This window comes from Gymnodraco acuticeps, unplaced genomic scaffold, assembly GCF_902827175.1.
Source record: "Gymnodraco acuticeps unplaced genomic scaffold, fGymAcu1.1, whole genome shotgun sequence".
Taxonomy (NCBI): Eukaryota; Metazoa; Chordata; class Actinopteri; order Perciformes; family Bathydraconidae; genus Gymnodraco; species Gymnodraco acuticeps.
The window spans coordinates 1,152,561-1,175,974 of NW_022990947.1; the positions used below are offsets into that span (position 1 = coordinate 1,152,561).

The 23,414-nt window shown below is 39.0% G+C and overlaps 1 protein-coding gene across 1 annotated transcript in view; it reads left to right on the forward strand.

The window, feature by feature from the left end:
• Positions 1–23,414, forward strand: part of oxct1a (3-oxoacid CoA transferase 1a) — a 52,059-nt gene that overhangs the window by 4,721 nt on the left and 23,924 nt on the right. Inside the window, exons 4-13 of the mRNA XM_034234801.1 lie at positions 5,828–5,963; positions 6,048–6,197; positions 6,842–6,948; positions 7,732–7,792; positions 18,857–18,964; positions 19,275–19,389; positions 19,873–19,967; positions 20,606–20,654; positions 21,143–21,215; positions 22,481–22,556. Of these exons, the coding sequence (XP_034090692.1) occupies positions 5,828–5,963; positions 6,048–6,197; positions 6,842–6,948; positions 7,732–7,792; positions 18,857–18,964; positions 19,275–19,389; positions 19,873–19,967; positions 20,606–20,654; positions 21,143–21,215; positions 22,481–22,556 (970 nt within the window). The remainder of the gene's footprint in view (positions 1–5,827; positions 5,964–6,047; positions 6,198–6,841; positions 6,949–7,731; positions 7,793–18,856; positions 18,965–19,274; positions 19,390–19,872; positions 19,968–20,605; positions 20,655–21,142; positions 21,216–22,480; positions 22,557–23,414) is intronic.

The following is a 23,414-nucleotide window of genomic DNA, read 5'->3' on the forward strand; positions in this document are numbered from 1 at the left end:
GCGGCTGGTGGAAAATATTTTTGGTGGGGCTGTTGATATAGTGAGTAAAAAAATGACCCCTTAAATTAGGACTTCTGGTGATGTAATGGCGCGTTTCCAGTGCAGCGCAGAGCTCGCTTTAATGCTGCGTTCAGACCGGACGCGATGCGAATATTCGCTTCGCTCTAAACGCTCCTATCGCATCGCTCCAGTCGCTCGAGTTTCACCGCGGCTGCCAGCTGTGTTTACTCGCATCATTCAAACAAGACGCGCTGGCTCGGGAGCTACAACTACAACAAAATGAACATATTTTACCGTGATTAAATTGTAATACACGTTTCTAAATGATGCCGACGTAACAACATACTGATACCGGTTAGTAAAAACCATGAATTAATGCTTTGACAAGTCTGCAGACAGACGGCAGGCGAAAAACCTTTTAGAATGCTTGTTTTCTGAATGGAGATTGGGTCGACCAGGCTAAGCTAACGTTGTATATGCTCACTCCACACTCATAACAACGGCCTACAGACATAAATAAACCAGCGACTGTATTCGCCATGACACAGACAGTGCCGAGCCGTGCAGGGCCCGTTTTTGGTTGCGTTTCCACTTGGCCTAGTACCGGCTAGCGGGTCCTAATTCACAGTTTTTCTGGCCCCATAAAATCGTGGTTCTAGGGCCAGGAACAACCAGGCTGAGTCGGGCTGAGCATGCTAAACTAGAGAGAGAATCGCTGGCAAGGGGGCTACAACTACAACAAGATGAACATATTTTACCGTGATTTAATTGTAATACACGTTTCAAAATGATGCCGAATTAACAACATACTGATACCGGTTAGTAAAAACCATAAATTAATGCTTTGACAAGTCTGCAGGCAAAAAACCCTTTTAAAATGCGTGTTTTCTAAATGGAGCTTGGCTAAGCTAACGTTATATGCTCCGACCGTCCACACTCACAACAACGGCCTATACAGACATAAATAAACCAGCGACTGTATTCTCCATGACACAGACAGTCTGTGGTTTGTATTTGTTTAACTTTTGTCTAGTTTCTGAACAGATCGTATCTGTCCCCGGCTGTTTGAAGAGCAAGCATGGGAAACAAAAGACAGCATTTACCTGTTTGCATCCAGCTAGCCATGCCTTTCTGGTGTACCAGCTACGTGAGAAGCCTCGTTGATACGTTTTGTCTTTTTCACGAGCTTGCTGCGATATATACAAATCGGGTTGGTCCGGTCCAAGGTCTTTAAGTATCGATTTATCTCCCAAACTTCTCCTTTCGAAAGGATTGGAGAGTAGCTCTTGCACGGAATTGGGTGCGGACCGAGGTCCGGCGACTCCACCTGCACACAAAGCCATTCTCATCCAACTACTGCGTCACCTTGGTCACTCACGAGTCTAAAAAACAACTCACGTCAACGCACGTAAGCAACGTGAGCGCCCTCATGACCAAAATAGTTGACGGCGCTGATTGGCTGAAGTTATGTTTTGGCGGCACAGTTTACTATTGAGACTTTTGCAACGTGCTGGTTGCTGCTGTTTGGCTCGGGGGCTCCGCCCGGTAATGATAAACTAATGCCACGGGCAAGGCCAAGCAGGAAACATGTAATTTATCAGTAACTTTAGACATCGTAACACAATTTTAAACGAGATTTTATTGTAGATTATACATTTTACTGATACCAATTGTATGATATTTACCTTTACTGCTGGCGATTAGGGCTGGTTGTTTTAACAATTTTCTGATGTCCATCATTGACTGCTGTGTAAGTACCTTGCAGATGATGAACGCGCAGCGGCACAGGTCACGCGCACCTGACATAATAACGTTACTTACCGTTTAAATTGACCAAATAAATGCAGCAGACAAAGTTATTTAACCACAATTACAATTTATTTGATGTCAACTATCTTCTTCTTCTTATTATTATTATTATTATTATTATTATTATTACTATTATTATATATTTAATATTTTTCACTTTTCATTTTTTTACTTTTCATTTTTCAAATGAGGGTGCATAACGACTCAACTGAGGGTGCAATGCACCCTTATGCACCCCCGTAGAACCGGGCCTGACAGGTCTCCATAGATTGGTATTGCTAAATGAGTAAAGTGTTCATCTTGATGGTTTATAATTTGAAATGTATTTATTATGATAAACCCCTTGAGATTCACCATGTCGTTGTCAAGGGGGTCCCGAGATTATATGTTAAAAGGTACTGACAGAAACTTAACACCATTTAAAGAATAAAGGTGCGTTACCTACGCCAACAGTAGGAATCAGCTCCGTTATGGCAGTATGCAGCACAAGGCCCTGACGCACACAAAGTGCATCCTTCATTTAAGTTTGGTTTTGGAAAAGCTGCCTAGTTGCGTTTTTATTTATACAAGTCTTTACCTGCCACAAGCTGAGAAAATATCCACCTGGAAAATAGATATGCATCTCTCACCAGCTAAAGAAAGGTCATCTATATGGTTTGTGTATTTTGGTCTACAATAATCATTAATAGTGCCATTGGCTACTGGGGAAGGTCTGCTCTTTTTGAAATGTGCAGCCTTATTGGACACTTTGCAGAACTCTGACACAGAAGGCTTTTTATGCACTGTAATACTAGATGAGAGGGATTCAGCTGTACACAAGAGGATATTATTAGGCCGTGACACAAGTGCAGCCTTATGTTCATTCTTTAATCAGCTACTTCAGTAATGTTGCCCAAACCACATTGAGTCTGTGTGAAAGGTAGAACTTGAGTTCTGAGCTGGAAGGTGCTCTGATCAGTGAGCCTTTACCAAGGACAGATTATATTGTTTACCTCTAAAGGGAGAGTCAGCCCATTAGTCACCAAGATGTTTGTATACATACAAATTTCATAAACAATACTACAAATTGCTAAACTTCTATACATAGAGGACATTTGAGGTCTTATAACACTAGCGTTGTGTGTGTGCCAGGGGGCTTTTCACATGTATCTGTTTTTGGTATTCTGGGTGCACATGGCCTAGTTATCTTGTCAGCTGATCTGAGTTGAGGACAAAGCATTAGTTCTGCCTTCCCAACTTCTTTAAAGAATAAAAGGAAATCCACTCTTGGCAAAGTCCAGCTTTTGTCTTGGCTCTGAAGAGTAGGAGCGGAGAAAGCAATAGAGAGAGACCATATTGTGGAAACATGATTTTACACTTCCATGCTGCAAACTGTTTTCAAGTTGTATTACATTGCTTGTTGCAATTGACTTGATTTGATTGCATAGTGTTCTCCGATTAATATTGCAAGACAAAGTTGTAAATAAAAGACCATGAGTTGTTGGATAGGATTTTACTATGCTCTATCACAAGACAATACCTCTCTCAAAATGTCTTTATATGTTATCATAAAGTTTTATGAAGACTTAACTTTCATAGGGTAATGAATGACAAGCTCCATGAGATCAGTCCTCTCATAGCTGCTGGCCCATTCCATCAGTATTTCAACAATCCTACTTATACAATAACCTTCCTTTGTCATAGAAAACTTGCAAGTATTACAATACTTTGCTTAAGAATGACTTTTCCTGCTGTCAAATTATTGTTTGTCCAGGTTTGATTGTCTGTCCCCCCTAGCAATGACACATTGTAGTGAAATATTTCAGTCAATAAACAAAGAGGTGCTGGCAGTGGTACTCCAGGCCTGCAGCTGCGTATGATCTTTTATTGCAGATGTGTCTTTAAGTAGCAGAACTATGGAGCTAATTTCCTGCCATAACTCCACAAACAAACTAAACAGGTTTTACAAATGCCTCATGGTTCACTAACACAATGTGGTTTGCAAATACAAAACACCATCTACAAACTAATGCATTTAGTTTTGCAAAGAAAAAACGTATCTATCAAACAAACACATAACATTTTTCTAATAAATCATGCTTCAGAGACAAATTCAGCATAGGTTTTATAACTACAAAACGTTTTCTTCTCACGGCGGAATATTACTGCCAAAAGTCACGTGACTTTGGCACATACTCCACGGCAGCAGGGGGCGCTACTGAGTCCATTGGGGAAGGCGGGAGCCTCCCGCCGGGAGGTTGAGCAGAGCATGGAACAGCCCTTGCCAGCCTGATGACAGCGGTGTTTCTAGTAGCGATCCAGCGATCTGGGTCAGTGTTTGAACAAGGTGAATTTAGCGATCACAACGAAAACAGCCAAGACAAATATTGAGCCCAGAAAATGAATGTTATTAAGGCTGTACATATAATAAGCCTTTGTCTAAAATGGACAATATTGTAACTAAGGAGATTTAAACCACACAGCGATTCTGCACTCTTCATGTTCTTTCCTGCTATATTCAATGAGTGATACAAATGTGTTTTACCATACGTTCTGAATAAAACTGATACTGTTGCACTCGGTACTAGTTTACTGCTACCAGAAATAAAAGGAAGTACTTTACTGTGTACTTTGTGAGTAATCCTCTGTCAGAGTCCCCTCCGTAGGCTATAATGCATGTTTTCTGCTTGATGAATGATAAAAAGACCATTTTGAAAAATGAAGAGTGCAGAATCGCTGTGTGGTTTAAATCTCCTCCATTTTAGACAAAGGCTTATTATATGTACAGCCTTAATAACATTCATTTTCTGGGCTCAATATGTGTCTTGGCTGTTTTCGTTGTGATCGCTAAATTCACCTTGTTCAAACCGTTCAAACACTGACCCAGATCGCTGGATCGCTACTAGAAACACCGCTGTCATCAGGCTGGCAAGGGCTGTTCCATGCTCTGCTCAACCTCCCGGCGGGAGGCTCCCGCCTTCCCCAATGGACTCAGTAGCGCCCCCTGCTGCCGTGGACCATGTGCCAGTCACGGCGCAATATTTATATTATAAAAGTCACGTGACTTTTGGCAGTAATATTCCGCCGTGAGAAGAAAACGTTTTGTAGTTGTAAAAACAAGTTTTGTACTTGTAAAAAAAAGTGTTGTAGTTGTAAAAAAAAGTTGTGTACTTGTAAAACCTATGCTGAATTTGTCTCTGAAGCATGATTTATTAGAAAAATGTTATGTGTTTGTTTGATAGATACGTTTTTTCTTTGCAAAACTAAATGCATTAGTTTGTAGATGGTGTTTTGTATTTGCAAACCACATTGTGTTTGTTAGTGAACCATGAGGCATTTGTAAAACCTGTTTAGTTTGTTTGTGGAGTTATGGCAGGAAATTAGCTCCATACAGAGCTGCCAGAAAGGAGCCGTATCACTTGGCTGGGCCCAGTTACAACCTTGAATAACCTCTCTGGGATTTGTTGTAACTTAAACTATGTTAAAAACTGTAAAACAAAAGAAAGGAGTGATAAGATAAGATGGACCTTTATGAATCCCTGTGGGGAAATTCAGTAGTTCAAACAGCAACAGGGTAAGGGTGGAAAATAGGACAGCACAGATTCACACAGATTAATAAAATAAAATGAAAGATAAAAATAATAATACAATTTAATAATGAAAAACTATGACATTTAGAAATGACTAAACAATTAAAATGAGCATATATACATATTGGGTCATATAAACTATGAAGTAAGAAATGAATGTAAGAAGTGGGCACTAATCTAGTCTCAGACAGTGGAGGATACCGCATCAAATAACATCAGATTTCTTTTTGGACAAATCAACAGGACGTTGTTACATTGAAGTTATACAATCTTTGTATAAATGAGGTTTACTGTGCTTATGTTCCCCATTTTCTTTAAAACCTTAATTTGTGAAGCGTTTGATTCTTTTTAAATATTGAAGATTGTCTTGAGATATATATATATTTAATATGCTGCACCTTATCCTACCCATTTAACGGTTCATGATGCTTTGTGTATGTTTTCTTCAGAGTGGATAACTTCGGCCTGGGCCTGCTGCTGAAGACTAAGCAGATCAAGCGGATGATCTCTTCATACGTCGGGGAGAATGCTGAGTTTGAACGACAGTATCTGACAGGAGAGTTAGAAGTGGAACTAACGCCACAGGTTGGTCAGAACACATGTGGAAATATATACAACAATACATGAATTTTCCTACAAGATATTAATATGTTTCTCTTTTCCTGACAGGGAACTCTTGCAGAGAGGATCAGGGCTGGGGGTGCCGGGGTTCCTGCCTTTTTCACAGCCACTGGATATGGCACACTGATCCAGGAGGGAGGCTCTCCCATTAAGTACAACAAAGATGGCAGCATTGCCATCGCCAGTGAGAAGAGAGAGGTGAGATGTTGCAGTTGTGCCAAAAAGTCCATTATCTTTCTTATGCCTTGTTTGGTGGAGTTAAGAACTGCAGTCTGCAGCTATGGCCATGAATAATGTTCATAATAACCCTACCATTATTATCTTTTGCATTGTAGTTCTTGCTAGAAAGAAAGCAAACTTCTCTGTACAGAGGAGGATACATAAGAGCATGAGTCCAACAATTCATCTGTAAAGGCTTTACATTACAATTAAAACAATTGAGAACTGGCCACTGCAATGAGTTCAAGTTTGTAATTTTAATTTGCATTCAGAGCACAAAGTAATGTCTGGGCGGGGCGTGCATTGTGAAGAACATTTCAACATAACTTGTTTGTCTTGTTTGATTTTAGTATTGTAGCATGCCCAAATATACTGCACTTTAATAATAACAGAAACATTTATGGTTCTCTAAGGATACAAAAATACATATGTTCACTGATGGCATAATGCTTGAATCTTTGCTATACTATTGATTTTCTTGTGTGGATGACAAAAGCTCAGCAGTATTGACTAATCTAGGTCTGGACTCAAATGTCTGTCTGTAAATGCTAAAAAACACACAATCTTCATCCTCCCCTGCATCCAGCGTCACTCACTTATTGAATTGTGTTGTCATTGTACAGGTGCGGGAGTTCAATGGCAGGCACTATATCATGGAGCAGGCCATCACTGGAGACTTTGCACTGATCAAGGCATGGAAAGCTGACAAGGCTGGAAACATTATTTTCAGGTAACTGATGAACTGGACAGGAATATAGTGCTGGTCACACACCAGCAGCACAGACCTGTAGTGTTATGGCAATAGCCGTATTTATTTAGGAAAGGATTCAGCCTCCTGGGTCGAGGCACATTAGACAAGACTTAATCACCTCTGGTATGTTTGCACAACAATCTGCTCACACTGCTGATATCATGTGGTAAGAGTCAAACAGTAATTTAAAGAAAGGTTGAATATGTTTTTCTAAAATGGCCATATCAATGGGAAATTATTCTAATTTTGACCATAGGGATATACTGCAGGGGATGATTCTGATCAGCACATTTTTGGCTGTTTTAGCTAAATGGTTTTATTTAGTTGTTCTAAATGTTTGATAAAATCGTAGTATTTATTTATTAACCAATTTAAGGAAACTGTTACATCACTGATAATACTCTTTTAGTTCCAGTTTAACCATATTCATGGATGCTGCCCACTGTCAGATAACACTCAAATACACTCATATTACCTGTTCATGAATATTGTATAATATTGTGTTTATTTATAAGACAATCAAAAATGTAGTTTTGCCCCTTTGTCAAGCACCAATGAGGTCATTTGCACCAACCTCATCAGAAGATGTAGTACAGCCTTTCTCCACAAGGTGGCAACCTCGTCCAGTAAACTAACACTTAATATTAATTCTTGGATGTTACACTGAACATTCTTGTGTTTACTTGCTTATATCTCTTTGTTTTCTTTCTATTACTTCTAATTGTTTTTTTAAATCATCTCTTTCTTGCTCCTTCCCCTCAGGAAAACGGCCAGGAACTTCAATCAACCAATGTGCAAGGCAGCCAAAATCACCATAGTTGAGGTATCAATTTCAAACTACCTAATGACTTGCTTTCACTCCTGATGTCTGCCTGGAACATGTAAACTGTCACATATCTATCAGTCTATTCACAATCTCAGCTTTGGTTTGAACAGCTTTCATGCATTATGTAGACTTTCATTTCAAAATCTCTGGAGTAGATATGCATCTCCATATACCTCATACAGCATGATTTCAAAATCCTTAGTTAAAGCCATTCTTAAACTAAAGCACCTCCTGAAAATCATCTGGAATGAGCACGAAAAATATGCAAATTCATCTCTAAAGTTTAGAGATTGTAGTTAGTTTAGAGTCTAGTTAGTTTAGAGTCTTAGTTTAGAGTCGAAACTAACTACAATCGCAACTGTGATATTCTTTAATACGGTATTGATTTTGTCCTTATAATACCCATTAGATAAAGTGATGTAAAACATTTCCTCACTTCCTACTAGATAATTTGGGGGTAAGAGGGTGATATCACAATAATGTATGAATAATTTTGACCACTATAATGTGTGTACGATAAAGAAATCAATAAAATAAAACCGCTGTTTCACTTTTAAAACCCAACCACACAAAGCTAATAGTCTTACATAGAACCCATAGCAGTTAAGCAACAGAATATAGTCATCATATACTAGATGCCATCCCTCAAAGGATGAAGTAGATACAAATAAAAAATCTATTTTTCAAGGATGGGAGCGGAAATGTGAAACAGGCATTTTACTGGTTTAAGGCCATGTGTTTTATAATCATGAATTGAAATTTTACCTTGAATTGGGAATGGTTTATATTCCTCTGAATATCATTTTTAGATAGCATATATTATAAATAGACTCAAAGTTTGAAGTACTTTACAAAAAATGTTTTCCTCAACCAGTACGGCCAAAAACCAAGTGAGGATGTCCTGCTTTCTCTGGGATATCTGTGTTATACCTACTGTCATTCTATCCGTCTGGGTACCCACTTGTGTGTGTGTGTGTGTGTGTGTGTGTGTGTGTGTGTGTGTGTGTGTGTGTGTGTGTGTGTGTGTGTGTGTGTGTGTGTGTGTGTGTGTGTGTGTGTGTGTGTGTGTGTGTGTGTGTGTGTGTGTGTGTGTGTGTGTGTGTGTGTGTGTGTGTGTGTGTGTGTGTGTGTGTGTGTGTGTGTGTGTGTGTGTGTGTGTGTGTGTGTGTGTGTGTGTGTGTGTGTGTGTGTGTGTGTGTGTGTGTGTGTGTCTCTCAGCCCCTCCAACACAGAAGCAGCTTCACACCTCCCATATAGACACAGCTTGATTTAGTGAGCAGCAGGGAGAAAAACTGTGTGTGAAAACCATAAAACAAAGGCGCCTTCTGAAAATAAATGGGTAGCGAAGGGTCACTCGTAAATCTAATTGCGTTTCACAAAGCACATTTTCAATTATTCCACGGTTGCTGGACGTGAGATATAGTCTTCTGTTGAATATAAATGTCTCTGACTAAATGGCAAAAGTATATTTTCTCACAATGAGACTATATTTTCGAATTACCACTCAAATTTGGTTTAAAGCTGTAAATGGCACATGCATTCCTTGAGGTTCATAACAGTGTTTTGCGTCATGTTTAACCCAGATGACAGGGCCATGTTGCCAATGATGCATATCATAAATGAATGCAAACTAGTGCCAGGGTAAAAAATAAATTGCTACATTTTCTTCTAAATTGGATTGAAAAGCTAGTCACTCTGACAGCATCAATGCCACAAATGTGTCTATGTGACGTCTGCTGGAGTTGTGACGTATAAGGTAGTGGCATGAATACTAAGGCTTACAAAAGTGCTTTATGAGATGCAAGCTTAATCGGGTAGATTCAACAGTGAACTGTCTGCTCGAACCATTGTGCACACAGAATCAACTGCTCAGGGTATTTTTGCAGAGGTAATAGGATGAAACAATTCTTATTGGGTTTAGAGACGACACAGGCTGCTTTTAATTTGACTGAGACACATAAGTGTTTGTTTTTTTCACTATCCAGGTGCGTTTTCAAGATTGTTTTTGTGGCATTACTACTCTCATATAGAGTGGCAGGAATTATAGTCAAGAGAGGGAGAGGACATGACAAGTTAAAAGCAAGATTTACATTTCCCCATATCGCAAGCTTCCAGGATGCACCTGCCGTACTTCAGAGGAATCAGAACAGTTATGAACACAAACAGCTTCTGCAATGTCTCATGATTTTAGAAATAATTGTTTGGATTAATTTCTAAACATGGACACAGTATAAAAAGCCTTTTAATTGGTGTGACGCCATGAGAAATGTTTTTTTAAGTTGCCTATTTAAGAAAATATGTAGTGTCTTAGTCAATTAACTCACCCAAGACCCAGTCCAGACCCTGTCACAGATTTTCAAATGTGGGGAAAGGAAAGCTCGGCATCTGCTTCTGAACGTAAATAAATCCATTATAAATGTCATTTTATTTTCCAGCACTAAAACCAGATAGTTTCAGACTACTGTGTCACATCACTCTAGTCTTTGAAGATTTTCCATGTCACTCCTTTTTTATGTCATGCTCTAATAACACATTGTCCTTTCAAACACACCAGAGATCAACTAAATGGTTCTCTCTTGTGGGGCATTCATTGTAAACTGTGCTGCAGTCTGACAAATGATATCAAACAGGATTTCCAAATGTTAAGTTAAAGTTCAGTGTGTTTCAGTGCATGTATTTCTTACTCTCTGTGGCTATTGTGTTTTTTTATATCTTACTTTTTGAAAATGTACCAGCTGAAAAGTGAGGTCTCTCACTTTCTCATAATGGATACATGCATCTTAATACAACATGAGTATCACCTTTTTAAAATCTATTAGTCTTTCAAATGTGTATATGATATTCATTAGGTGTGTATCACATATAACTGCCTGCACACTTTTTCTTATCCTCCTATCAAGTGATTTGTCAGATTGTGTGTTCCATTTTTATAATGCCTTTTTTATGGCAGTGCAGTAGCATAATGCACATGTATCTAAGCCTACTTATTGGTGACAATAAAATGATAGGCCTGTGTTGTTAAACCCATTAAGACCCTTTTAAATCTGATACTGAAGCAATTACTGTCTCTCTGAGTATACATGTATCTTTAGGATTCAGTGCATGCTCAGTAATAAATCTGTTGAGTTGCTGTCAATATTGACCCTGACGTCTTGGTGCACTGCTAAAGGCTGGAAGAGGAACCAATGGACAAGGTTAGATGTTTTTTAAGCTATATATATTTAACTCGCTTGGCAGCTCAGGCCAGTGTGTGGAAAGCTTTCTGAGCATCATGTTGCACTGTAAGATGCTGAACTGATTTCTTTCTCTGTAGCCTGTACACAGCCAGGGAGGCTCACGCTGTTCAGGGGCAATTCATTGTTATCAAAGGGCAAAATATGTCAGGAAATTGAGGTGGGAGACTACTAAACATTGGGTAGAATAAAGATCATAGACTTCTCAGTTTCAGTCAAATTATAACATGCCCTTATTAACTATTTATTTAGTAGATTAAGTTCAGATTAGAATAGTTTAAACTATGTCTTTAAAATATTTTCTCATTTGTGAAAGTAATTACATTTTTATTGGAGAAAAGAACATGCCTTTTCCTTTTTGTCACCTGTTAATAAAATACCACCACAGTAAGGTGTGTAAAGGGGATTTCAATAAATACTGAAGAGCTTCCCCTTGACGCTAACCATGGTGCCCGTTAGCCTCTTGAACATAATTTTGTTTAGCCATCCCACTCTTCTCTAATGTTTGTTTGAATCACCTGTGCTTGACCTCCTAACTTGCAGATTGAGATGGCTGTCTCGATTTTTTTTTTCCACTTGTATTTAATAGGCGTCTCACATTTGTACAGCTTTGTTCTATTTGCATTTTGAATTAAGAAAAGTACACACTGATTGTCCTTCATCTAAGTACCAATTTGAATTAGAATGCTGAGCAACTCCTTCACCTAAGGCTCAGTAAATGTGTGTAATGCATTAAAACCCTTAGGGGCTAACAGAAGTGTAGGTATGTTACCTTTTGTCTCGACCTCTGTATGACATTTATGCACATTCAACGAAGAAGAAGAATTATATTATACATAACATCATGATTAAGCTCTTATTGTACATGGGTCATTTTGAACAGATTAGACAATAACCACCTTTACGCCTTCATGGTAAGTAACCACTGGCTCATCACTGTAGTCCACATTTTTATAAAATCTTCGACTATTTTTTGTTTTAACTTCTACAGGCAGAAATGGTGTCAGAAACCGAGATAACACAAAAGCACTTTGAAAATTACCAGATCATCACTGGCTCCTGCCAAGGTTACTAGGCAACCAAATCCTGCTATTCAATCTTTGAATGTTCCACGGTATCCGACTGGTCCAGTCGCAGTGAAAGGGCCGCATTGCATTGTGGGAAACAACACATCCAAGACTGAACCAAAGCAGTGGTTTCTGCTGTTTTTCTACCATCAGTCACAGTAAATGACTCAACTGTATTCTGTTACTGTGGCAGTGCGTTGTGGTGGCGTGGGTGTTCGTGTGCACGACCAGTCATGCATGAATTGGACACATTTTTTTGTCAGTATTTGTTGTTCTTTTAACCCAGCTAGAGGACTAATTAACTTAGCCTCCCCCTTAACATTGTGTTAAAACATAAATAGCAAAACACAGGCAATCTCAGTTACATGATGTTTTGAATTAAGAATTCGACTATATGATAGTTAATGTTTTATGTTGTTCCTTTTGCAACTTTGTCCTTGGAATCATATAGTTGGTATCATAATGCCTTGTTGAGTTTCTTGCCTTGTTCTAAATGTGCCCCTGATTAATTCCATTACTCCAGCAACTGTTGGCCAATTGTTATAAATCCACACATTTTCCCAATCATTTCCTGCCTTAAGAGGTTCAGCATTTGTGTCCATAAGATGGGCAATTAATGTAATCATTTAAAGTTGTGGTGAAGGGTGTTTGGGGTATCGGCTTGTTATCTATCCAGTTTGTATCCCTTCTTGAAATCACTACCACAATAATGTGAAAATGACCATCTTGTTTTATTTTTTAAAGGATCAAATGTGCCTTCCTTTAATGCAAAATGATATAAAATTCCTTATTTAAAATACTAGTATTTGACATCAGCAACGTTTGCATTGCCTTCAGTATTGTCAAAGTTTTTTGACTTTGAGCTAAAACCTCTCTAAAGCAAATGGATGGATGCATTGCAGATCTAGCTAGACTACAACTACAGAAAATTGCTGTAATAACAATGGACAGATGGCTATAAAAGCCTTTGACATGCTTCTTCCCTCTCAACAGTGCATATGCTCGTGTTTATGCATGTAACGAAAGAGAATATGTCACAATGACCCTGACATTTTCATCATATATCCCCTCAGTAGAGACTATTTTGAGATTTGAATTGGTGACCTTCACCATAATGGAAGACAATAGACGTACATACACAAGTACATTCACACCAAGACGTGAGCTCATGATTGAACTAATTTCTAAGGCAAGGAATAAGTCTTCTACATTTATGTGTCCAGCCCCTTGTGAAAATGTATGGTTGTCTTTTTTCTAAGTTCATTTCTGAACTGGTGCATACATTTATGCACATAATACACTTCCTTCTGTCGTCTGATTAGAGTAGATAACTGAATGTAGTCTTTGGGCTTTCAGCCTCTCAGGTTAGACCTCTCCAGCATTAATTTACGGAGCCCTGGAGGGTTAATAGAGAGAAAAATAAATTAAACGTGGCCACGCTTTATTAACTTGTGCGCACGAGATGTAAAGCGTGGCCACGCTTTAAATACAATGACGCACGAGTTAATAAAGCTTGGCCACGTTTAAATACAACGAGGCCACGCTTTAAATACAACGAGGCCACGCTTTATTAACTCGTTAAAAGAGTTACGTGGCCTGTACTAAGAAGCAGGATTTGCTATTTACACTATTCATTCATGAAGTATGACGCTGCGCTGTCAGCACGCGTCTCCATGTTTGTGATTGGTCAAATGTTGCTAACCCCGTCCCTTTCACGTGAACGCGCTCTGAGCCGGACAGAGAAACCCTGGTTGATTTACTGAGTTGATAACCAGCTTCGTAGGAACGCTTAGCGGCATCGCGTTTGTTAGGGTTAGTTAAGCCGGGTAAATGAAACATATCCAGGGTCTGTTGAACTGGCTTCGTCGTACAGGGCACTGGAGGCAGTAACGTGTAACTCAGCAGAATCTGAGAAGAGCAGCACCAGCTGCAAAGAGCTGTGCCTTTTACTGTTTACTTCACTGCGTTTCCCTTCATTAGAACCGCTGAATAGAGATCGAGGCTGCTACGTTTAACCACACACACATCGAACTACCAGATTATTCCCCCTCGTTTTATGAAGGAGATGTCCTGTCACCGGGGCGCATGATGTGTGTGTGTGTGTGTGTTTGTGCTCAGCTCGGCTCTGTGTGTGTGTCCGACAACACCGGCATTTGTTTTCAAATTACCACAAACAGTAATTTACACAAATCTGGTTCTCCATAGTTATATGTGTATTCCCAAGTGAAAGAAATGTGTTTAATCGTAATCTCGATGTAGTGCTATAGTCCTGCCGGAGTGCACCGGAACGAACGACACTATCATAAACACACACACACACACACACACACACACACACACACACACACACACACACACACACGCCCTGTCGACCGGACATATTCTTCATAAAACGAGGCCACGTGTTACCTTCTCGTGCACACGCTTTATTAACTCGTGCGCACGAGTTAATAAAGCGTGCGCACGAGAAGGTAACACGTGGCCACGTTTTATTTATTTTTCTCTCTATTAACCCTCCAGGGCTCCGTATTAATTCAGACATTTGAAGATACACTCTCATGTTGAGCTGATGAATATTTTATAACCAGTCAATCTCAACTGCTTACCTTTTTAAGAGATATTGCTGGCAGTATTATCAAAACATTGCTGCTAAAGCATCGCTACACTTTATATTACCTTATTCTGAACGTAAGAGGACATGCAGAGCATTTTGATTTGGCATTGTCTTGTCAATTTTCGCATGCATTTGAATTCTAGTGCAATGCTGACATTTACTGATTGACACTAAAGCCAGCGACAGTGTAGGGTAGGGCAAAGGGTTTAATATTCATTTGTACTGTGGGTCTGATAGTATCGGTTCAACACATACAAGCGGAAACAGTCCAGATAAAAAGAGATGAAAGGAGACAGTAGAAAGAAAAGACAGATTTGCTAAACATATGCAGGGCCTGGATGTTTGAAATGGAACATTTGCATTCTATGCGCTCTCTATAAGTTCAAAGTTTCCTGATGACTGCCTATCATCTGAATCTGAACAGAGGCTTAAGTGTTCTTAGAAATGTAAACATTTGAGTTTGATGTGTTTGCATTGGCTATCTCCCATTTTCTGGATACCATGCAGGCTGCCATAGGCGAAGCAAGTTTCCACTGAGAGGAAACGGATTGCTCATGGTGTCACTATTCTGGGTTAGAGGATAAAGCAAGAGCTGAGCCCCGAAAGTGGCAGCAGAGCTTGGCCATGTGCCCACATACACAAGCACACGTACGCACACTGGGAAGAAGATAGAGGGGCTATAAATACACAGAGTAATGAGAGTGTGGTGTCGCTGTCAGCCACATGCTGTCGCCCGTAGCCACGCCGTCTCCGTCTCCTGACTGTCGCATCTCAGTGTGCGCACAAAGACGCATAGACAACACGCAGATGTGATGGATTATTAACTAAGGAAGCCTTGTAATCAATGTGTTGGCCACTAAAGCTTTGAAAGTCTGTAAAATACTAAAAACAAAAAGAAATTGACTACTCCAGATATAAAGAAAATGTATTAATTAAGATATTGTTTGTCAGTTAAATAAGTCCCATTAATGTTTAACATCCATGTAATATAACATTTAACCTTGCTAATGCTAGACTTTATGAGGGGTAATGTCAAACCTCCCAAACATTTCCAAAATAAAATAGCCCAGAACTACTTAGAGAATGACACAAAATATCAGGTAAATATTCATAGTTCCATACCTCATGTTAAGTGTGTCCATTAAGAAAAAACGATGTTCTCCATTGAGTAAACTGATGATGAATATAACTATTTATTTTAATATGCTGTGGGTATAAATGGTAATAAGAGTTTTTGTTGACTCTAAATGTTCTCCTCTTGGACAGCTTTTAAAAGTGTAAAATAAAGAATGTTCCTCATTAGTGAGCCCATTGTAATCAAAGATGTAATAAACATACAAGATGTTATCATATTATCTTTTGTTAGGACTTTCAGAATTATTATTGACATATTATGTGAACACAAAAATGCCTGATCCTGATCATTTTGGGATTGTCACGTAGGCCATATGGTCATAATGAGTTATCAGCTCAAACGAATACCTTCCCTCAGAGCTTTGAGGTTGTTAAGTGCTCAACGGTTGTTGTGCTGCTTCTGAATTTATGTCAGCGTAGTGGTGTTTTTCATGTATGATTCATAATTGGATTTAGTTCCATGTACTTGAAAATATGGTACTAATGTAGAGCTGTTTGTTGTTTATTTTGGTCGAGCAAACATTAGTGATAAGCCTGATATATTTCTGGCATTGTTTATTAACCTCAGGAAAAAAAAAAGGATGCAACACCACTGCTAGTGGTTTATTCTAGGAATCTGGTAGCATTGTGATCCAATCAGTTTGAGATTATCAAGGTTCGACCAACCTCACAGCCTAAAAAAGCACAATCCCTGAAAAAAGGCTTGTTGTGTGTGTCCCCAGAGGGCACTTTGATTCCCTCTACCCTCCTGCCAGCTCACTTCATGCCTTGCTCTGCTCTCATTGATGTGAAAATCGTTTTACAGATACAGGAATATCAATGTGTGTGTCTGTGCGTGTGCCTGTCTGCTTGATCCACACACCTGCTCATTTGTTTTTAGTATGTGTTATTCTTGTGTGTTTGTTAGTATTTAATTGTAATGCTTTATACGTTGAACCTTCCGTCTGAACTGCATCTGAGCACCGGTGCAGGCGGAACACATCACCCGGATAAAAGGAACAGGAGGCTTTTTTATGTACACAGCATATTTAAATTGTATGAGCTTGTCATTATGCTTTGAGTTAGCTTTGGAAGGCTAATTGAAAATCTGGCTGAATACATGGTCTGCTTGCATATGATTGAGAGACAAACAAACGGACATAGAGAAATACATCTCCGAGAAGTGATTTCTGTTTTTGAGAGTGTCACTGTTTGACACTTTTTGATTGAGGAGACACAATTAGGGATGGATACACTTAATTCAATTAATCATAAACTGTAATATAAGCCATCAAATATTCGATGCAATTCCCGTCCGGCACCCCTCTTCCCTATTTCATACTGTGACTGTTTTATTATGTGATGATCTCAGGCTTCCTTGATAAAGATGTCTACGGAAATTATCACAAAAGCAAAAGATGAAGCCCCCAGAGAAAGATGTGGGTGGATGTGTGGGACTGCTGTATCAATTCCCTCGCGCTATCAATCTCCTCTTCCATGGCCTCGTTTTCACTGTGGAATATTACAGATTTACCATAAAACAACCAAATGTATCAGAATTCTAAAATCACTATAGGCTACAGCCCAGAGTGTCCTTAACTTACTACAGACAAAAGCCTGCGTATCCATGACAACGCTAAGATGGGATCCACTCTTAGCCATCGATTCCTCTCAGTCAGAGCTGAGAGCTGAGGGAGGAAGTGGAGATAAGGAGAGATTCAATTCAATTTGGTCTGAACGCCTGCTTGCCCCCTCATGGAGATGGAATAAGTAGGTTACACACTGAGCTACACAAGAGTGTAGCACAACAAGGATAAAGGGAAGGGCGAGAATAAATAATGTTGTCATGGTTAAGTCCCCTTTGGGTACCCAAATATGTAATGATCTCCGTTCTTTTCAAGTGCTTTCCCCCTTGAGGAATAGTCAATTATATTTGATAGAGAAAAACCAGCTCTCTAAAACAATGCCCACCCTATGCCTTCCCGGCCTAGTTAAATTCCAGCATTGACATATCATTTGACACATCCTACGAAGAGGAGCATGGCATCTGAGTCTTAGGAGATAGATCTGGTTAAAATGGGCAGTGAGATTGAGGGGAGCCCACACATGCTGTGCCTGAACACCTGTACAAGTGGAGGCTGTAGACTGAGTTTATAGCACCTGATGTTACCTTCATTCTGGGATTTCTATCCAAGTCATGTTCACCCAGCTCTTCTTAAATCAATAGCCTTTTCCTCCTGTGTTGTGTCAGACAGAAATAACCCTTTATTCTCTGCTGCGAGACACTTAGGTGATGCACCTCTGTCTCTGTCAGGAATACATTGTTTAGAGTTACCTGGAAAACAGACCTTTTCTAATATACCATTAAACATAACATAAGTGTTTTGAGAATATTTAGACATTATATGTTGCCAATGTTATATTTCCTCTACTGACATCCCAAGAATAGGCTGAGCTGAAATGTAAACCTTGCAAAAGTCTTGAGACTGGACTATACCTAAATAAAAAAATATATAGCCAAGCAATGTTTCCTTTGACCGTCTTTCCAATTTCCCCCCAAAAACACCAACAAATCTTCACAACGCACATATACTCTTCATCGCCTTTGATCCCTGAACCAAACTATGTTCCCTGGGCTGTTTTTAGTCAGCCGAGCTGTTTTTTGGTACACAGAGTTGTAGTTGCAGGAAGAAAAAAAGTAACATTTTCTCCGATAAATATTTACCCTTTCTTCCCCCATGAAAATCACGTCAGTAACATCATTTTTTAAACCATAGAGCAAATATCTGCTTGTGCGTCACCTTATAATTGAATACAAAATATTTTTTCTATCAGGAATTGCCTAAAAATAATTACAAATCTCTTCTGGTCTTTATTATTTAATCTGTTTTATTTCACAGCTGGGAGCAGCAGATGTTATTTTCTTATACCACCGTTCCATCAGTGCGTGGTTTCCTTAACTGAACTCTCAATGGTGGTGAGACATTTTACAAGGGAAGGTGGATTTCAGTTCTGTCCCGGTGTCTTTGTGTAGGTGGAGGAGGTGGTGGATGTTGGGACCTTTGCTGAAGAGGACATCCACATACCTAGCATCTATGTCCACAGGGTGGTCCACGGAACCGGCTACGAGAAAAGGATTGAGGTACAAAAGAAGACTTTGCAAAGCAGTGTTGAATGAAAAGACTATGTACATATCAAAATGATTCAGTCATGTGTAGCATTCGTCACTTTCTTGAAAATCCAGTTCAATACAATTGGCTACATTAATTAAAAAGGATAAATGATTGATGCTATAACGTGAAGTTCAAATTATTTTAGCAGGGTTTTATATTACCATCATTGTTCAGAAACACACAAACCAGCTCTTATCTGTGTGTGTCCTTGTACCTGGCCAGAAATATCCTCTCAACATGCTGTCTCCCTGTTCCTCATATATTTCCGGATGCTTCCAGAAACGCACAGTACAGAAAAGTCAAGACGAGAAGCCCAAACCAAAGAAGGACTCGGACATTGTTCGGGAAAGGATCATTCGACGGGCTGCACTGGAGTTCGAGGATGGAATGTATGGTATCCTTTAAAAAGAATACATATAAACAAATGACCACGAATAAAACCAATCCAGGTGTAAGTAATAAATATGTGCTGCCCAATTGTAATTACTCAGTAAATACTTGTTTGCTCTTCACAAGGTTGATTACAATGGCAAATTATGCACGTTCTTTTTTTTCCAAGAATTTCACATTTCCATATTAATTGAATAGCATTCCTCCTTATGAACACAGTCTTTTAATTGTATTAATAATACCCTTTTATTTAAGCAGTTTTGGTAACTTGTATCTATTACAACTTAATAGTTTTATAGATTTGAGAATTGTCCACACAACTAAATCTTTTAGTTATTTACATGATGTGGGATGTGGAGTGATGGGTAGATTATGTTGAAGCAGCAACATTCAATCAATCCTCTATATTTTTCTCTTGATCTCTATACCTGCTTTCCATTTCAGAATTACGAATGTAATAGTCACTATCTTTAACAGAGTTAATCAGCAAACCTTGGTATTGGTATCCCCATGCTGGCCAGCAACTTTATAAAACCAGACATCACAGTGAACCTTCAAAGTGAAAATGGGATTTTGGGACTGGTAAGACGCCTACAGAGAGCTTTGTTCCCCCTCAGGCTTCAGTGCTTTCAATCTCAAAGCCCACGAGCAGCATATTTTCTGTCCTGTGTGTAGACTGTTGTTTTAAGCGGCAGAAACCTTTTAGAACTGAATTGTTCTCTGAGCATGTAGCAGGATGAATAGTCACTAATTTGAGCGATATCATTCCTAGTTTTGCCCCTTGAGCTAGTGCTGGGTTTGTTATGTAACTGATTGTGCTGGTTTGACTCTTTCTCTTCCATTTTTCTTTCGCACAATCATTATTTGCTGGCTGAGCTTTCAACAAAAGCTGCTGCTGCTGCTGCTGCTGCTGCTACGGAATGACTTTCAAATCAGTTGTGTTGACAGGAGAATGTAGGCGCCTATGCTAATGCCTTATTTGTCAAAGATTCTTTGAATTATGAGTGCCAGTTTTAAAAGAGATTCTGCTCTCCTTTCCTCTACACCCAAATGTTTTGGTCTCTTTATTGAGCACAGGGAATGTCAATGTCTCATCAAATCACTAAAATGTGATTGTGTCTGTCTCTCCCCTGAAAGATCTTGGTCAGTGAGGCTGAGTGACGTGTGAGTGTATGTGTGACCTGTGCACACACTCTTTATCTTATTCTCTTTTTGTATAGGGCCCATATCCCACTGAGGATGCCGTGGATGCAGACCTGATTAATGCCGGTGAGAGTTAACCTTCCTAAATACTTCCCAATAATAAATGTATGTTTATGTAAAATATGTATATTAATCTTTGGAATCATTGGTTAAATTATGAATTGATTAAGAGAGCTTTTCAGCTAAAATGTGAATCTGTATTTTTTTTTTTCTGACTCTTCTGCATTAAAGACAATCATACTTGGATCAATGCTTAATACAAAGGAGTCTTTGTAAAGATCAATAGTTTTTTTCAGATGCACTTTTAAAGTGATATTAGCATATTGTTGTCATCTGACACCCCTCCAGTTCCAATCAATAATTAATGGATAATGCACAGTCTCTTTAATTTTTTATTTATTTATCTTGCTGTATATTTAACTTTATTTTGTAGTTAAATGTACTGTCTTTGTGATTATGGTTGTTTTTGTTTGCTTCTATATGAGTGGGTTTTAAACTTCGACATATTTCATTTTGCCAACAAAACCTCTCAAAGATATCTCTTTGTTCTGCAGGGAAGGAGACGGTCACCGTGCTGCCAGGGGCCGCGTATTTCTCCAGTGATGAGTCATTTGCCATGATCCGAGGGTAGGCCATAACTAATAAGCTTCAAAAACGTATTTATTCTCTCAAAAGTAGATGACATTTATGGATTAACATATAGACAGCGTATTAATACTTAAACGTATTTGACTATGACGTTTGTGGTGCAGTTTTATTGAAAACATTTTAAACAAATGCACTCTTATAATTTCTCATACATTTCCATAATTCAATAGTTTATCACATGCACAATATGCAAGCTATAGCCAATGGATTTGGCTACGGGCAGTAGCCACAATTTGCCACACTGGATTCAACAACTAGGTGTGTGTCACCCAGTGCACCTAGACAGCAGCCTTGCTAATATTCCCATGGTCCCTGGTTCTTATTGATTTGCCAGCTGTCTGAGTATGCCCACCCGCACACATCAGTTCTGTTTGTCCGCCCAGTGGAAATCCAATATTGCTCATAAATAGCGCTGTTCAGTCACACTGGCGGGGACCAATTGCGCGTGAGCGTGTGTGTGCACTTGTCTGCTTTTGTGCAAACACACAGTTAAGAGTCCTGAGTAGCTAAGACAACGTGGTATAGACATCTACTTCTGTTACTTCTCATTAGTGAATAACATCAGGACCTGTACGTCTTTATAAATACCTTATTCACTTATTTGTCTTTGTTTGTGTTTGTCTAACCTCAACCCCTGCTATGTGCGGCCACATGCATTTGAGAAACAATAATTCATTTACTGCAGGCAGCAGCGTCGTATATCCCAGTTTTAATCAATGCAAGCTACCTAACGCTGCTGTCTCCTGCTCTAGAGGCATTGTTGGATACCTCACTTTTAATATTTAGAAGTAACAGGAAAAGGCATCTTATAAGAAAGATTAAATAACCAGCTTACCTTCAGAATCAGACATTAATTTGTTCTGCTTATAGTATGTACTGTATAATGACATTACATGTGGCAGCTGGACCAGATAAGACCTTAGCAACAAGCAGAGACGAAATGTGCAAAAATACAAATTATATATATTTGAAACAAAGTGGTGGTAAATAGAAAAGATACAGCAGATAGTAAAATAAAACCAGGTCACCTGCTTTTTTAAGGAATGCAAGTACAATCAAGATAACAGCAGATATGGGATGATCTCTATTATAGTGAAGAAGTTTATTATTTAAAAAAATCTATCATATCAAGTATTTGTGTTGTGTGTCCTGTCACAAATCAATGGAGGCACATGCATGTGTTCATTAGTTGAAGTGATTCAGAAGTTGACAGCTGTCTTCTTCTGTTGTGTCTTTCTCTTCAGGGGTCACATCAACCTGACAATGCTGGGAGCCATGCAGGTGTCAAAACATGGAGACCTAGCCAACTGGATGATCCCAGTAAGTGTGGTTTTGATGATGATTTTCACGACCTTTCTCCAAATTCATGCTATCTGCTCATTCTGGTAGGGGTCAACCCCTTTTTATAACATAACATTGGTCAAAAGTAACCACATTTTTCCAAGAGCCGAAATGACTGGTTTTGTTTGGCCATCAGTCCAAACATATATTCAGTTTTGGTGGTTTTATTGTTTATGTTTTAAAAGTTAAGACCTTAAGGCGACACATCATGAAAAACACTTTTTGTTGGTGCTTCCAAAATGTAAATATAATCCTGAAACTGACCCCTTTTAATTGTAACCTCTTCAGTTGACTTCAGCATTAAGCATTTTTCACAATAGGCGATGTATTTGATAGTCACTAAAGTGCGGGTTTGGTTATTGTTATTTAAGAGCACACTGTCAGGAGATGAAGCGGTGGAAGTTCTTTGTGAGAGCCACAATATAATGGATGGCTGACATTATTTCTAGACGTTTCATAAGGTCAATTGGTCTTAAGACCACAGTGGCCTCAGTGATTACTAAGGTCAAGAACCCATTTAAAAGACTGTTCACAATGTGGGAGGGCTCAACCAGAAATGCCCCATGGCACACAGTGGTTTTCTGCTTGACTGAAGTGTACTAGCACTGCTGCCTTAGCTGGTGCATCCTTTTCTAGCTCTGTCTCATCTAAACAGCCCAGAGTGTTGAAGATGATTTGATGCAGAGACATTGAGTACAATACATATATATTCAAATTAGGGCCGGGACTCGATTAAAAAAATTAATCTAATTAATTAGAGGCTTTGTAATTAATTAATCGAAATTAATCGCATTTTTAATCACTAATTTTAGTACCATCTCTTTTTGGTGTGAACGC